General features: G+C 43.9%; 1 protein-coding gene across 1 annotated transcript in view; it reads left to right on the forward strand.

Moving 5' to 3' along the window:
* The first annotated feature begins 6,184 nt into the window (after positions 1-6,184).
* The window catches only part of PLCH2 (phospholipase C, eta 2), a 42,955-nt gene continuing 31,574 nt past the window's right edge, over positions 6,185-17,565 (forward strand). Inside the window, exons 1-5 of the mRNA XM_010149764.1 lie at positions 6,185-6,260; positions 11,058-11,204; positions 11,549-11,792; positions 12,333-12,462; positions 15,771-15,941. Coding sequence (XP_010148066.1) covers positions 11,069-11,204; positions 11,549-11,792; positions 12,333-12,462; positions 15,771-15,941 — 681 coding nt within the window. The 5' untranslated portion in view covers positions 6,185-6,260; positions 11,058-11,068. The remainder of the gene's footprint in view (positions 6,261-11,057; positions 11,205-11,548; positions 11,793-12,332; positions 12,463-15,770; positions 15,942-17,565) is intronic.

Consider the following 17,565-nt stretch of genomic DNA (forward strand, 5'->3'; position numbering starts at 1 on the left):
CAGTTTGCGGTGATGCGTTTCAGTAGCAGATGTCTTTCCTGACTATCCTGCAATCTGACTTGTTTTCCTGTTCCAGTTTTGCCTTGGGTTCTTGAATTCTTCGAGGCGTTTTCATAGAAGGCGGTCAGTAATACTGATGGATTTCTTCCCTCCCAACCTGCCTTAATCTCCCTTTCATGACCCATGCCACTGAACAGATGGCAAAGTGCGGAAAGATCTTTAAATGTAAAGAGTTTAAGGTCTTACTTCAATTAAGTGTGTAGGGACGTTTTCTTAGACAAGTCAGAGGTTGGAAACAAGGTGACCTTAGAGCAACTTTTATAGTCTTAAACTATTTTATGCTGATACTTTTCTACAGTCAACAAAATTTCATTATTACAGCTTTGCAAGAAAAAAAGTTCAAATAGCTTTTAAATCCTTTTTACTAAAGATATCTTGAAAATTGAACTTCCTTTGCCAAAACCCATGTCAGAATTCTTAGTAGAGTTCATCATGGACTATTATATTGTAATAATTGAAGGCAGAAGGTATAGAAATCTCCCATAGATGGTGCATCTTTTACATGGAAAATGTTAATAATATTTCTACAGTTTCATTGATAAAACATAAGACAAAAGCCATAATACGTTTATTAAAGAAAGAGTCTTCCTTTACACAAAGCCTACTCAAAGGCTCAAAACACAAAGAATTTTCTTAATTAAAATTTTTTTCAGATGAGCTGAAGAGAACTGAAACTCATGGAAGGAGGCAGACTAATTGTCATCACGTTAGTGCTGATGTTTCTAACGGGTCCCAGTTCCGCTAACATTCCTTCATGAGAATAAAGTAATTCAAGGGATTTCGGGATCAGTTTGTAATAATAACGCGACTTTCCAAACAGGGTTGGAAAAGCCTGGAAATGTATTGTGGTTGTGTATCTCAAGCAGCTGTCCCAGGGCTTACCCGCTGTGAATAGCGAAAGGATGCGCCGGGACAGGCCATGTTACAGCCACTGCTGCCTCTCCCAGTGGCATCAAAGGCCGTGTGAGTGGATGCATAATGAAGGCATGTATTTCCAGTTAAACAGAATTCCTGGAGCATATTCTGAGCCAGTGCAGAAATATTAATCTTTTGAGCGTGGTGGGTGAGAAACAGAATCTCGTAAATGACCTGACTTCACTTGCCACGGGCAAGACGCGTGGCTTTAATCTTGAGTGTGGATTACTGTGCTTAGAGTTGCTGTCCAGATGGTCTAGCACTCTGCAGGCAGCTCTAGCTCTGCCCCTGGCCGTGCCAGAGGTCACTAGAGTAGGGTTATGTTAGAATTAAGGGAAGGGCCGCCTAGATATGGTTGGGATAGTGTTGTGGTCCAGCCGGTGCTCTGGCCTTCCTGAGCCTGTGAATGGGCGATTGAATGCGTGCGAGAACTTTGGTTATAACTCTCCATGTGACTGGATATTTGTCTTCCTTGGAAGTTGCCAAAACCATCGGAAAGCGTTTGTTTTAGTATAATATACTTTAATTCTGAATATAACTAATGCAGAAATTTTTAGTTGTCAGGAAAAATAAGAAGTATAACAGGTGTTGTCTACAGCCCATCAGCACATACTCCCCGTCTCCCTCTTCTTGGGAAGGGGTCGTACCAGAACCAGGCGGCTGCTGCATACACACAGAGCAGTAAAAGAACAGAGTGCGGCATGGAAACCCAAAAGCAAATGCAAAAGAGAAACTAGGAATGAGTTGACTGGTCTTTCCGTCCAGATCATGCTGCTGCAGACCTTTAGGAAGCAGCGTTTTGGGGGGAAAGGGAAGAAACACTGATCACATTTGGAAGTAGTGAATGAGCATCACGAACATGATGAACTTGGGTTCCTGCTGTTTGTGCTCACGTCTGTTGGGTTTTGAACCTTCACTGTAATTTAGGTGTATTTCTACACTGCATTTCAGAACGTACATTTCAATGCGATTTCCTTGCTTTTGTTACTTCCCTTAGAAACATCTTGGCATTTAGTCATCAGAAGACAGTAACAGGCTTGCTAACTCACAGGAAGGTCTTAGGCTGTGGTGTCTCAGGTGTACTGCAGTTTTTCCTGGGTGTTTTGACTGCTGTTTGCAGCAGAAGGTGCAATGGGGAGGATAAAAGTGAGTGAGTGTTCAGATAAATGGCAGCGTGCCAGATGACATTAAAAACTCTTGTTTCCTCCTTTTATTTATGACTTGTATTGTGGGTTGGCAATGATTTTCTTTGTATTCTTCAGCCGTGAGCAGAGATTTCCCTGGATGGGGAGTGCGGAATAGCCATACCTGGGTTAACGTTCATGCGTGTGTCACTAATGGCTGCCCATGTGTTTCTAAGTATTTTAAGTCAACCTGTTGTGATGAGGTTAGTTTGTTAATCTGGTAAAGTGGGTCTGTAGTGTGTTCATGCAAGGATAGATGGAGCGTGCAGCTGTGAAGTTACAAATCTAATCCTTGTGGATTTACAGGTCAGTCACAGTATCAGGTCTGTAATATTTAATGTCTCTCACGATCAATATATTGACCTTTCAAAGGCAGTTTATAAAGTGCACCTGAAGTGTTTTCTGTCACATCATCACCTGGAGCCAGCTGAAGCACAGAAATGGTCTCTGCCTGCTGTTACCTGGCACACTCAAAAGTTTCTTGCTACGCTGTGAGACTGATGACCTCATGTGTTGCTTCTCTGTGTTGTCTTCTGCTGGAATCCTGATGTACAGAAGACAGAAGGGAAATCGGAGTCTGGCCTGTCTATTGAAATTTCCCACATTAAAATCTTCAGGTTTGTCTTTTCTACTTTAAGGGCTTCAGCTGTTTCCCTTTGTATTCAATAATTTTTAGCATTTTTTCCCTCCCTCAACGGGAAAGCATCCAACCAAGCATGTCGGAAGGGAATCTACCCATCCTGATTGCATTCATGACAAACCCCTTTGTCTCAGGCAGATCTCCACTACGCTCACTCTTCTCCATCTTCCACACCATCCGTATGCTGTGCTCCTGCATCTGCTGCAAGATGCTCTTTCTGTGTAGGGTGGAGTGGCTTTTCTGCCATTCTTGAAGTGAATATCTTCTCTTACAAGACTTCTGACGTTCTGTCAATGTTCATCAGGTGTTCTGAGCTCTACTCTTAGCTAAGCCACAGGCCAGCCTACAGACTCAAGCATTGTTGGTTTTCAAATCAGTTTGTGGCATGAAAAGCCTTCACTACATGCAGAGAACAATAAGTTTCTAAAGAGCTGTGGAAAGAGTCTTTAATCTGCATGTTGTGTCAGGTGAGCAAGATTTTTCTGAGGATGTCAAGTGAAGCAAGAATAGAAACCCATTTCAATAGGCTTACATCCTAAGTACTAAGCTCCGTGTGCTTAAGAGTTGGGAGAGGGATTCTGTCACATTTAACCCTTTGTTATTTCCTGTTGCTTTCCCACATGGTTACCTAGTGTCTGCACAATCAGTAAATAGAGGGGCTGTTGGAAAGATTCTTTTTTTCTCTATGTGATCATCCTCTCAGGAGCCTGAAGGATGGGTTGATAGTGCCAATTAAAAGGATTCAAATTAACCTATGGGTGGTCTAACTTTAACGTGGACATGAAAATAGTTCTTCTTTTCTGGTGCTATAAATCCCTGGCATTTCTCTGTACTCAAATGAAACCAAAACCACATTCAAAGTCCTGCTTGGGCAGAATTCTAATTCTAAACCATGAAATTCCTATCTTGGGCAATGCTGCCATAGGAGTTGGGTTGGCTCTTCTTCTCCCTTCCCTTTGTCCCCAGGCTGATAACTCATAAATCCTTCATGCAGAATCTAGGGTACCCTCGCAGAATTAATTTTTGAATTTTAACAGCAGTACCTCTTGCTGCCCAGCACACAGAGTGCCAACTGCTCAGATTTTGTTGCATGTGCAGCTTGGAAGGCTGCAAGAAATCCTGATGAATGCAGCAAGAGCAAAAAAGGAGCTAAACAACCACAGTACTTCTGGTTTATTGCCAAAGTTTACCTTAAGTCTGTCATCCTATAATTGAGAGCCTTAAAGTTTAGTTGTATGTCCTCCCTTGTGAGTACAACAATGTCATTCTCCCCATTTAAGATCTGATTTCTATAGCATGGGAATTACCCACAGACCTGTGTACTGATTTATTTGGGAAATTCCAAGAAGCACGGGTAGAGCAGGTAATGGAGCTTCCATTTCTCAGGTCTCATTCTGGCCCATGCTAAATCTTGCTTCCCCTGAAAAAAGTAGGAGGATCTTTAAGACAGTATTTCATGGGTTCTTGCCTTCTGCGTGGCAGTTTTCTGGTGTATGGATATACGCTTCTTTGCATTTTACAAAAGAATTTGCTCCTCCTCTGGTGACAATTATTTTGCATTCATCTCACTAAATTCCTCTAGGAAGATGCCTTAGGAGAATGGAAGGCTTTTGCTGCAGCATCGGAGTAAAGAGCAGAATGTGACGAGAGTGTCTGTAGCATCATTGCCACCACTGACCCTTAGGGCAGACCCAGTCTGCTTTTCACTGGAATTAATCTGTGGTTAAATCCCAAGTCCAGCCTAAGAGAAGAACTCTGGGCATCGGTGGTGAAATAAACAACTTCTAATGGAGAGTGAATGGTCTGGAGAATCAACTACGCCAAGGCTTTTTCCAACTGTGAAAGGAGTAGGAAGCACTTAATGAGTGTGTTTTTAAATGGGCAATTTATGTTTAGTTCATCAAGCTAGAAGCATATTAGGCTCCTTGTACACACCACAGATGGCAAGAGCAATTGTCTATTGTACTTAAAACTTGCTGTAGATTAAGAGGTTGTGATAACATAAACGACAGATTTTGGTATTTGGAGTTTAACGGATGCATTTCAAATGGAATGAGGTAGTGACTTAGTGCTTTTTAAACATTAATCCTTACCTGCTTTTATCGCTGCCAGTTTTCGGGCACCCTAACTGTTCCTGGCTGCTGGGCACAGCCTTTGTGCTGTAAGGTGCGGCTGCCTGGCTCGCATCCTGGGCAGCTTCTGCTACGGGGTGGTGTCAGTTTGCCAAGACATTCCTTAATGGGTGTCAAGGTTTGACTGGCTAAAACCAGCACAGTGGTCGTGAGATGGAAAGATGCTGCGAGCTGAGGCGAAGAAGAACTTTATTTTAACCTTTTTTTTTTTTTCCTACAGCTGTAGCATGTCACTTAAATCCCTTGACTGGATAGGGCAGAACCACGGCTTTAGGATTAGTGCGTATGAGGGATTTAGGATTTCAAGCAAACATGTGTTGCTGTGTTTGCATCGTACCTAGTTTTTACTGTCAAGAGAGAAACGGTCTTTCTTTTGTCAGGCGTGTCCATTAAAATACTGAGGAGAACCTCCGCAGAAAAGATGAAGACTGCTACGATGATGTTTTGAAGAGCTGTATAAGAAGAAGAAAATGTGATTGTTCTTTTTTTTCCAGACCTGGAAAGAGGCTGAAGAGCTTAAGCACCTGGACAGATTCACAGTGAAAGGCAAGGGTGGCTCAGGAGGGCAGAGAGGGGAATGGATCGTGTTACGAACTGGGCACTTATTTACGGCAGTGGATATTGTTGGTTGGTTTTGAAGAGCAAGTAGAGCCCTCAGCAAGAGTGGAACTTGCAAATCTGTTGGTCATCAGCTATCTAGAAGGGGGGTGCCTCTGTGTAGGAATTGTTGTCAGAAGGAGGAAGCGACATGGAGAAGCCAACAACTGTAAATTGGTGTAATGTCTTGGATGCTTAGCGGCTGCTAGGAGAAGGAATCTCATCAGGAGGCCTTTCTGTCCAGAAATGGATTCATCCACATGCCATCTTGCCTCATGGCCCTGTCTCTGTCCATCGTGTGTCTTCTTTAAAATGCTGAACTGAAACCCACTCAGTCCTCAGAAACAGACACATAGGTATGTCACATAGAATACAAAGGATTTTGTTGGGATTTTAATATTCTAAACCTGGACAGGGGAGACCTAAATTTACTGTGAAACTGTTATGTGACAACCAGAAAAATACCACTGGATTTTGGAAATCGAGGATCATCCTGGTTTTTTCCTTATATTTTTATGCTATTACATTGAAAATGTGTGCTACAGAATACTGATCTCTACCAAGGCCTGCAGTGCTTGTACTCAATTCTGAAGCCGCCCTTTGTCTCAGATATGGATGCCTCAAAAAGTCCCTTGCTTCAGAATAAGTTCTCGGTGGCCCGTCTGGCTGAAGAGTTTTTCTGGGTTGGTGGCAGCATCGTAGCTTCTCCAAGATGGAAAATCGGCCACATTGGTAAGATGCAGGCTGAGTACCTGCCCCTTAATGAACAAGATGCTGTTCACGTTTAAATCTTATTTAGGGACAACTTTATCCAGCAGTAGTGGGGCTAGCGGGAACAAAGGAAGAACTGAGACACAGACTTAGTCCTCTGTTATTTTGCGTGGTTGCTAGTGCAGTTCTGTTCTCCAAGAACCTCTCAGTTAGAATTTCATTATTGATTTCTTTATATTCTTTGGAAAAGCAAATGCAAAGTTGTACATTTTGACATGTGTGCACCTTCTGAAATGTTCTGTTGCATAGATCGACTCTGCCTCCCTCTCCTGCTGTCTGACAGGATCTGTACACCTCTTTAGTCCTTGATTTTTGGTGCAATATGTAGTAGTTTTCAGTCTCTGAAATGAGCGTTAGAAGTAGCTCTGTTGTCCTCTTCCATAGTCGGTCACTGGGCTCTTGAGAGGTTGTTTATACAGTGGTAAAATCCTTACTCTTCTCTAACTGTCCGAGAGGATCCCTTTTTGCTTCCTAGCAGCCTTTCTTTAAATAGGCAATCAAAGAGCAAACCTAGCTGGAAATGGCTAGAGAAGTGAGGCGTTGCCTGTGCTAGTACACGCGGTTTGATAGCAGCCTTCCTTGGCCGCTCATGGCCAGCTAGCAAATCTTAAGCGCCCTCGGTCAGAACCCCCTGTTGCCTTGGAAGCACTTTTTTGTCCTTGTCTGTCAGCTTCACTAATCAAAGACATTTTTAACATGGCAATTGGTGGAATAGATAGCTTAGGAACTAATGGGAGTTTCTACAGCAGTCCAGAAAAGCCATCCTGCTCCTCTCCTGCGTTTCCTTGGATCCAGATGGCTGCCAGAGAGCTGACAGACTGACCTTGAATTAAGCACCCTAATTTCCACAGGATTAGGAGCATCTCTTCTCCCATTAACGTCTCGTTTCTTAGGGGTTGTGTGCTTTAAGGGTGGGTTCAGCCTTGCCTTCTCTGTGGTGTGCAGCAAACACTGCTGGCAGAATTATACCGAACTTCTCCTTTGCAAAGATGCTTGAAGATTTTGTTTGCCGACGAAAAGAATAGTGCAGAGTCCTGAGATTTAGTGATGGAGTATGTATATAGATAGTACATACATTACATGCTTTACACTTTTCTATTATTATATTTAGATATTGATTTTTTAAGATATTTGATGCGTCCTGCCTAACCTGAAACTGATATTCCTGGCTGGAATGGTTAGAGCCAGACACTTCTATGGTTTACGTGTTGATGAATCTGTCGGTCACAGCTGAAAAGCCATTTCCAGTGAGATGCTTAAAAACTGTAGCAATTATTATCTCTTCAAAGGATTTGTGGTGCTGAATGTATGACAAGGGTGGGAGCCCTCTGCTTGCCTGTGGGAAAGCTGCTTGGGTTTGGTCAGATTTTAAGGGAACAGCTTGCTCTTGTGGTGCACAAGTGCTGGAGGGGTTCCTCTAGGTTCACAGACACCTTGCATCTGCCGAAGGCCCGGAGGAGAAATCAGCCTCTGAAATCTATTTCCCTTCCTTATAGTATTTAGAGGAGCGGTTGTTGTAGGCACACGCTCAGGATGCCCCTTGCCGACATCGGTTACCAGGGCAGAGCTCGGCAGAGTTGTGCCATGCTGGACTTGTGGCAGAAGAGCCTGGCCAGGGCCAAAGCTGGACGACACAACCTGGAGCTGTACTAAACTGTCGGCAGGGCTGGTCCGTGTACAAAAATACTGAGTGACTCAATCCTTCTGACTTCTTTTCATCCTCACATGCTAAAATACTCCCACTCCTTCACACATTTACATCAAACCCAGAAACTCCTAAAAGACAATAATGCTACTGAACCAGAAATAATTAGTTCACAGACATTAGAACATCTTTAACAATAAACATGAAACTGGGCGCTTTATTCCTTGTATCAGGACAAATTGCAGGGACTTGTGATTTGTGTAATTTTGATATTTATTGTTACTTTAAATTTTTTTATAGTAAAATATTACTATGAACTGTGAAAAATCAGTTGGAGTCTTTTCGCTGTGTCAGGCCAGTGTCACTCTGTAAGAACACCAGAATGGAACGAAGTGTTCCCGTCTCCTGCTCTGCTATGACACTGCTTTTTGCCGCAGAGCAGAGATCCATCTTCCCCATGACTGTGTTTTGTCCAGGTGCAAACTCAGGCAACTCATTAAATGAAAAGAGAGCTGAACCTCAACTGAGTTCTGCAAAAAGATGCTATTGAAGTGCAAAATATTGTTTAACCAAGAAGAAAACATCAGCCTTAACTGAAGATAGGTAGGAGCCGTTTCTTCAAAAAACATGTATTCATTGCAAGACTGAGGGGTTTTTATTTGAAGTACAGAAACCAACCCATAAAGAAGGTATCTGAACAACGGTGAGGAGAAGCAATTAGACTTGTCTTCCCATCAGTGTGCTGTCCTCATTTACATGCTGTGAAAGACAAAGAAAAAAGGTTTCATTTTTTATTTGATACAAGTACCAGTATGATTTTCTTCCCTGCAGATTTTTCTGCCAGTCTCTCATTGCTCTGAACTTTCAGCCACGCAGACAGGTAAGGGTGGATGTCTCAGCGCACAGGGAGATGTGGAGGGGCACCGTTTCTCCTCTCCACCTTAGGCTCCTGGTCTTGGTCTAGCTACCCCAGCCAACTCCTCTGCATCACCCTAAGGGGTTTCCTTCCCGTCACGTTGGTAGGATCCAGAAAAGCTGCTGCTCCTCCTGACACAAGAAGGGAGACATTTCTTGTGCTTTCCTTCTCTTGTCTCACCAAACCCAAAGCGATAATAACAGCTACTTAAAACAATCATTTGGTGTGGTCTGACCATCCAGCTGCCAGGTTCAGTGAGCAGAGCTGAACGCCGGTTCGTGTTTGGGAACGGTTGCGATTGGGCTTTGAATCACCCCTGAGCAGTCCAGTGGCCAGATGAGCTGGAACTGGCAGCAGGACGGCTGCGGAGGTGCTGCATGCTCTGGGCTGGTTTGGGTGAGCAGTCCTGCAAAAAAAGCTCCCCAGGCACGCTTATTAAAATGGTAACAGCCAAGGGGTATATCCTAACTTCACCTAAAAGCAAAGGAAACGTGTGTTGCATGAAGTGTTCTTCTGTTCTGGTGCTTTACTGCTTTGTAACAGACGCAGTCTCTGATTCTTCTCTCATTTCTGATGTTCTCATGTCTTCAGATAGTATTATTTACTGCAGTAACTTCCAAAGGGGAAGTTGGAAATGTAATTTGACCGTGGTTTGAAGCCTGTGTGATTAGTGCTAATAGAAATCTTTTTATTAGTTATTTTGACAAAAAAATATGAGCTTTAAAGCACAGGGACATCAATGATTTTTCCCATTTCTTTTTACTCTACCCTGCGGCTCTTGACTGTCCTTGCTTTTGCCGAGAGGTAGGCTTGAATCACCTCAAAGAATTGTGTGGGGTTTGATGCATTTTGGAATGCATGGAATTAGTCTTTTTGTTTGGACACTGTTTCATCTGTAATCTGTGTGTACCAACTGATGACAGAGGAGCCTGACCTCAGAACTTCCTTGTATTTCTTCACTAGAATACGTACTGCATGGATCAGCTTCCATTCTTCCCTCCAGACTCCAATTTACACTTCTCATCTCTAGGTCTGAAAATACAAATACATTGGGCGTTGTAATAGTTTTTTACTTAAACCAGGCAGAAAAGCCATAGGAAAATGAAGCCATAGGCTGCGCTCTGCGATGATGGGAAATGAATGGGAGACCTGGCATAAAATATGGGAGTCTGCCTTCATTACTGGGACACAGCCCATGGCCAACAGTTCACGTTAATGTTGTCAAGCTCTGTTCTGTGCCACAGCTGAATTTCAAAAGAACGTCTCCTGCTCGGGCAGGCGTAGGCATGGCCCCAGCCTGGCTCCAGGGGTTTGCGGGGCAAGAGCCTCGCTCTACCAGCAGTTCCCAGGGAAAGGGGAAGAGCCCTGCTGGGACAGAGCAGAGCTCTGAGGGAGCTGCTTCGGAGGCTTGTTTCTTTGAAGGACACTGGCTGCACTCTCTGTAATGCTGCCAAATCCCTGGGCTGGGAACGTGTTTTAAGGACCCAGAGACCAAATACGATATAGGTGAAAGGTCTCAGAGAATGTGCTTTTAAGTGATTGGGAAGAAGAAAAATCAGTTAGGTTCTTGCTACAACATCTAGAAGCAAATGTGTATGATCAGTGACTTAACCCATAGAAGCAATGGGAGGAAAAGCTGATATTCAACTCTCTGGTATTACTGTTTCCAGAATTTGCTATTTCTTTTGGCCTGGGTGGCAAGTGAAAGTGTGATGTAAACGGCAGAGGTGCAGTGCCTCTGTGATGGCTCTACTTGTAATGAGAACGGGCATTCTGGCTGCTGGAGAGAAGTAAAGGTTTGGGCTATAAGGCTTTCTCATGGTTTGCAGAAGTCCTAGTGTCGTTCTGTCGCTCTGAAAAGGTCATATTTTTACTCAAGTAGCTTCAAAATATTGTTGCTGATAAATTCAGCTTAGCTTTGCCTCAGGCTCTTTCTCTTGTGAAAGATGAAAACTTTCTTTACAAACCCACTTTCCTTTTTGCAGATTTACTCCCAGTGTATGTTATAGGACAGAAAAGCATACTGATAGTTTTTATTCCTACTTACATGCCATATGCCCAGTGCCTTACACAGAACATTGATCAGTGCAACTAGTTTCTTCTCAGTGTTGTTCTTTCAGCTTCAGCTGTTTCTTCCTGCAAAAGCGATTTTAAAGGGAGTAAAGTCTGACTCATATCACTTTATTTCTCTCCTCAGTGGAAAGATGTATGACTTCCATGCAAGCTGGTACCCAAATGATCAAACTCCGTGGCAGTTCCAAAGGGTTGGTCCGCTTCTATTACTTGGATGAGCACAAGTCATGTATTCGCTGGAGACCCTCCCGAAAGAATGAGAAAGCCAAGAGTGAGTGTCAACCACAGACCCTTCCTTCTGATTCCTCCTAGGGTCTTGCCCTCTTATAACCAAACGAGTGTGAAGGATTTGGTTCATTCACAGGTGATCAGGAAGAATGTTGTACTTGTGTTTAAAGGGCAGTAAATGATTTTATGGTTACAGTTTATGAAGATTAAGTTACTCTTGTTAGCAGTGCAGGTTGCAGTTGTGTAGTAAATGAGTTGCAGATGAAACCTGTGTGAATCGGGGGCCTTGCAGTGTGAGGGTTGGGGCCCCAGACAGGATAAATGCATCCTGTCTGGCCTAGGGCATGCACCCAGTCATTAACAAACTCCATGCTTTTGTCCTTGTAGTTTCTATCGACTCTATTCAGGAGGTTTGCGAGGGGAAGCAATCGGAGATCTTCCAGCGCTATGCCGATGGCAGTTTTGATCCCAACTGCTGCTTCAGCATCTACTATGGAGACCACATGGAATCTCTTGACCTGGTATCTTCCAGTGGAGACGAAGCGCGCACCTGGATCACAGGGCTAAAATACCTGATGGCAGGGATCAGTGACGAAGACAGCCTCTCAAAACGCCAAAGGACCAGAGACCAATATCCTTCTTACGTTAGCTGAGAGTATTTCCCAGTGCCAGAGGGCTCTCAGTAGCACAGGGATTCTTTTAAACGTTTGATTTGCTAAAAGTAAGCGCTAGGCTCAGAGCTTCGAAGCGGTTCCCGTTGCATCCTCCGTTTCCAGAGAGGAGTCCTTGCAGAGGATTCTTCTAGGCACGACTTGGAGGTGAATGACTGGAGTGGACTGAAAACCACACAGGTATATGCTTTGATCTGTTACTCCCTGTGTAAAGCTGCCCATTCCATTTGGTTGTACTGGACGAAGTGTGATGCAGTGTTGCAGGTCGCTCAGAAGTTAGTTCTTCCCTGCTGCTGGCGGGTAAATAGCACGTGTTGTGTGTTGAGCATAACCAGTCTAGAAACTGCACTGAGATACTGTGAGTAGATGTAGATTACCGTGAAGGTTCTTTCATCCCCAGCCTCATATACAGTCTTCCCTGACAGTAAAACAATCGTATATGCATCATGTTCAGTAACATCCCTTTGATATTGCATGCTGTTCCTTAACTCCTGTTCAATGTGGTTGAAGCAGACATTTGATGAGGCAGATAAAAACGGCGATGGCAGTCTGAGTATTAGTGAAGTGCTCCAGCTAATGCACAAACTGAATGTCAACCTACCCCGGCAAAAAGTCAAGCAAATGTTTAAGGTAAGAGATTAAAATGTATTTATTTCTGAAAGAACAAGGATTGAGCTGCTGGAGAATTAACATGAAACCTAATAGGAGAGATAGTAAATGCCAGGGCAGCTGGTTTGTTTCCACTCTGCTGAGAGATGCTACACAGTCCATTTGGTAAATTGAAGAGAGGTCCAGATCACGTCATAGAGAAATTGTTATTCATAGGAAAAGGCATTACACCAGGTACCTTCTGGTGTTACATAACACACAGACAGGCAGTGCAGAGATTGCCTTTTTGCTATATGTGCTGATCTGAACCTCGGTCCCATTTTCTCCTCTGATTACATTCTCCCTAATAAGTATTACCTAGTAAAGTATCCAATATCCTGCCCTAACGAGTACTAATAAAATAGCCAGTAAGCAAACTCCCGTGTCTGCCCCGAGCTGTTTGTCTGACGCTGTGTCCCTCTCCCCTTGACACCATGTACTGAGCAGCCGGGCTGTGGAGGTGTGTATGCTTTCATCTTCAGAAGGTCTGTCGTGTGGAGGGCCTCAGCAGATGCTGAACCACTGGTTTTCAGCGTAGTGAACTACGGCGGCTTCTGCACTATGCCGACTCAGGGACGTCTCGGCTGCTCCGGTATTTTAAAGAATGTTCTCTTGGAGAGGCCGTGAGAGGTTGTTTTAGAGAAAAAGGAATACTGGAATTTCAGTAGCACTGAAAGGGATCGAATACCTGTCCACCAACGGCTTTCTAGGCAGTCCAGAGCAGCGTGTGTAGCTGCATACGTAAGTTTTGCCTCAATTAAGGTAGAGAAATGCTACAAGCCCACTTTCACAAAACTGAAGCAGGAGTAGGTGACTTACCTGGGGCCACAGACAGATCTGTGGCAAGGCAAAGGTGACTCTGTTCTCTGTCGGGGCTTGAAGGCTGAGCTGGTTTTTATTCTAAGCATTTACTGAGTTTGTACCACTCCTGAGCAGTTTGCAATCAATTTAAGGCTGATTAAAGATTTCTTAAAGCTCATGTCTTCATTTTCCAAAGCTTTTCTTCTTGTTTTGAGTGAGTTTTCCTGATTTGATAAAGTACTTACGGAATGAAACTGCCTGGACACATATTTTTTCCTGTTGCTATGTGGCTAGAAGGTGACTTTGAAACCAGTGGTCCTTTTGGTATTGCCAAAGTGCAAAAATTCCTTTTTTATTTTTAATCTTCCTTTCCATGTGCTGGAACAAGAACATTAGAAACCTTCAGTCCTATGAAATAGAAACCTGAAATCCGATCAGCCTCTTTGGAATCGTTTTACTGGTTCATGCTGGTGAACGATTGCTCTCATCTTGGTGTGATCTCTGCTAAGATGTAAAAATTAGGCTTTGTTTGTCAGTGAGCAGGGCTCTGTGCCATTCTTCTGGATGTCGTATTCCCTAGAGGATTTACCCACCTGCATGTGAAACTGATCATACAGAGAGGGATGGTAAGAAGTGTAAACCCTAAGCTTCAGGGTTTAGATGCTGGTAAGAACCTGGAATGAAAAGCGCTTTTGCTGATGGCAGCCACTACTTACACAATCGTTCCATTCCTAAAGAATCATAAAGAATTAAACAGCCAACTGAGGCTGTGTGCTGCAGTTTATAAAGCTTGTGCAAATAAATTTTAATATATTGGCTCTTGTTTGTGAATAAACAGCTGTAATGCGGTGTAGCTCAGCGAGTCCTACGTGCAGACCTCATGGACCCATGTTGGCCTGCACAGTATGGGTCGCTTTGTGTGGGACCAAGGGAAAGTTAAGAATAGTGGCCGCCAGCATGACTTTTAATAAGTCATGAAACTGAACAACAATTGGATGATTACAATTGGATGGGTGATTTTGTAATCGGTTTGGACACTAAGCTGTCATTCTTGGATTGTAACTTACTCCTGAGGTAAGAAAGGGAGGCAAAATGTTCTCTTTCTGTGGTTAGGAACCAATGTAACCACAACATTTTGCTGTGAACAGTCTTTATAGACCCACTTTATGGCCTTTTAACTGTAGCAGAACAGTGTGAGAGAATAATTTGGAAAAGGAGTGTAACTTGGAAATCTTCTGACTAGTTTGGGGGAAAAATGGGACTTGAAACTTTCTCTCTTGCCTGGCTGTATGTATTTATTCTACTGCCTCTGGGTTGAAAATATTTTTAACTTGCATCCCTTCCTGCTCTTTCTTTCATCCTGCTGACAGCTGATGCTGAAGCCTGCCTGGTTGCATCTTATGTGCAATGTAAATCCCTTTGTGGGTCCGCAGTGGTAAAATCTGCTCAAATGGAGCATGGAAAACAGGATAACCGCAAACCACAGCAACCCCGGGTGTGGGGAGGGAAGGAAAGGCTCTTGGAAAGTTTCCAGTCATCAGCTGATGCAGGGTATCCTAGCGTATGCGTCAGGCTAATATTGGACCCATCATTTGGATGGGTTGTTCTGTAGGAGCAGAAAATCTTACCAAAACGTTTGTGGCTGGGGGAATTTTAAACAGTTTAGAGTAGAGGTAAAATACTTGAGCGTTTTCTCTGTGTGTTACGGAGTGAAAGGGCAGTAGAAGGTTTATAGCACACACACCCTGGGAAGGAGGGTGCTCATTTCTCTCAGGCTGCTCTTACTATGCCAGCCCTCGTTTTGATGATCAATCTCTGTTTCTGTTGTGTAAAATTGATGTGGACCAGAATGAATTTTGCAGTAGATTTGTCCACGGTGTTGCACTCTGTTGCATTATAGCACCAGAGATGCTTCCAAATAGAGAAAGAACTGTTTAAATGGAACGAAGTGCTAGTCAACAGGAACCTGCAAATACCTTCTCCTTTGCCTTCGCTTTTGTTTGGGGATGAAATATGTCAGTTTGTCTTTTAGTTCTGCAGATGATAAATGATGCAATTGAGGGTTTGTCGCCCCTCATTGAAGTCATCTTGGGTTCTGATGATCTTCTCGAGGAAACATGAATGGGTAATTCTCCAGAGCAATGCGTGTCCTGCTCTGTGCTGCAGGGTACGCTGTCTTACTTCATTGCCACAGAAGCCCTTCAGGCAGCGTTCCCTGTGGAACACTACAGACCTCGGAAGTTGTTGTTTGGCTCGTGCACTAGTGCGTACATTTGAGAGGGGCAGGGGAAAGCTGTACAAGGCATGCATGCGACGAGCATCAGCCTGGTAAATCCCCCTGTTCCAGCAGGCCACAGAGTGAGTAGCTGTGCCAGGCAGCACCGACCTGCGCTTAATTTCAGTCTTGCTTTTTTCTTGTGTATGAGTGTGTTTAAAGTTTGTTCAGACTGTTGCTGGGCAATTGGGCATCTCATTGCTGTGTAATGCAGGAGGCCGATACGGATGACAACCAGGGCACGCTGGGCTTTGACGAGTTCTGCGCCTTCTATAAGATGATGTCAACACGACGTGATTTGTACCTGCTAATGCTCACCTACAGTAACCACAAGGACTACCTAGACACAGATGACCTGAGACGCTTCCTGGAGACTGAACAGAAGGTAGGCCCAAGCCAGGGAAAGACTTCCCAACTGTGTATGCCTTTCTGCTCACCATCAGGGATGCAGTGCCTTTTCGGAGGGGTGGAAACTTGATTGTCATGCATGTGAAAAATACAGATGCCTCTCGATTTTCATCTTGTAGGCTGGCATGACTGTTTCTTGAACCTTCTTGCTCTCACTACCTCTATTTTCTGTAGGCTCTTTTGCTGTGCCCCTAAGTCTCCACCGTTTCTTTCTTTTTCATGTGTTCTTAGGACAATTCCATCAATAGCTTCGTTACTCAGATTGAAGTGCTCTTGCAGTTGTTCATGCACATTCAGCAAAATACCAGCAGGCCTTGTGCTGTATTGCAGCAGATGCTATCCACTTGTGTTACTGTGTTTAACCAGGGGTCTAGCCTACATCAGTCACCTCAGGGTTTCTGTCCATCAGTCACTTGTGTGCACTGGACTTACAGAAGTCCATTTTCTGACAGTTCATATAAGTTTTCGTGGAAAAAAGGAAACTAGTGTTGATATGTTCTAATTTTCTAATAGTAAAAGCTAACAGTTTCTTGTATCTGTGTGTCTGGTGCACTCCGTACATGCCCACTGGTCTGCTTCCTCCATCGCTGACTTGAATCTTTATGCCATTAGGAATCTTTGTAATCAAGCTACCTAGAAGCCTAACACTTTTCCTCCTATCCCAACTACCCCTTAGTCAGAACAGGTTTGGGTCTTTCTGGTACATGATAATTTGGGAGACCAGAAAATGAGAAGGCATCTCTGCACCATGGGGACATTCACCCCTTGGAACGGGTTGCCTGGGGAGATTGTGCAGCCTCCATCCTAGGCAGTTTTGAGGACCAGACTAGGTAACACCCTATGCTAACTGATGTGACCTTGTAGGTGACCCTGCTTTGAGCAGAATTATGGGCTGGATGATTTCTGAGGTCCCTGAATGATCCTGTGATCTTTCACCTAGAGACTTACAGAAAATTCTGAAGCAAGGAAAAATGATTGCACAGCAAGATGCAGTCAGTGCAGGAACAAATGCATGAACTTCTCCTGAGGAAGCTGCAAGCCTGTAGGTCAGGAATCTCCATCAGTTGCAAAAGCTGTCTGAGAAATGAATGAGTGTAACCCCACCTCTCTGGCAGTTATCTTTTTAGATAAGTGGGATATGTTTCCATTTCACTGGTCAATTGATCCTCCAGATGGTGAGAGGAAGATGAACACTGGCCACAGGACACAAATCAGCTCAGCTAATCACTGACATGGACAGCTCATGCCTGTGGGGCTCCTCTCCCTTGCTTAGTGCTACCCTTTCATGTGAGAGATGTCCAGGGAACACAAGTGTTCATTCTGTGCCTTTGAAACTGTACCAGAAAAGCCTTCTGTTGTTCCAGAGCTTTTTCTGAGCCCAGCAAACCTATAAAGTGTGGGCAAATAAAGGGCTAGGGTTTTTTTCTTCCCCTTCTTTTGCATTTATTTATTGGGTTTTAATTTACCCCAGAAAAGGCATTGATCTGGTAGCAGATGCGCTGGTGCTTTCATTTCCCCCTAAGCAAAGATTCCGTGTTGGCAAAACAGCCATCAGCCTGGTCGCTTTATCGGCAGTTCCCTCTGGTGACGGGGGCTGTGTT

The sequence above is a fragment of the Eurypyga helias genome, unplaced genomic scaffold (genome assembly GCF_000690775.1).
Source record: "Eurypyga helias isolate BGI_N326 unplaced genomic scaffold, ASM69077v1 scaffold14094, whole genome shotgun sequence".
In the NCBI taxonomy this organism is placed as follows: Eukaryota; Metazoa; Chordata; class Aves; order Eurypygiformes; family Eurypygidae; genus Eurypyga; species Eurypyga helias.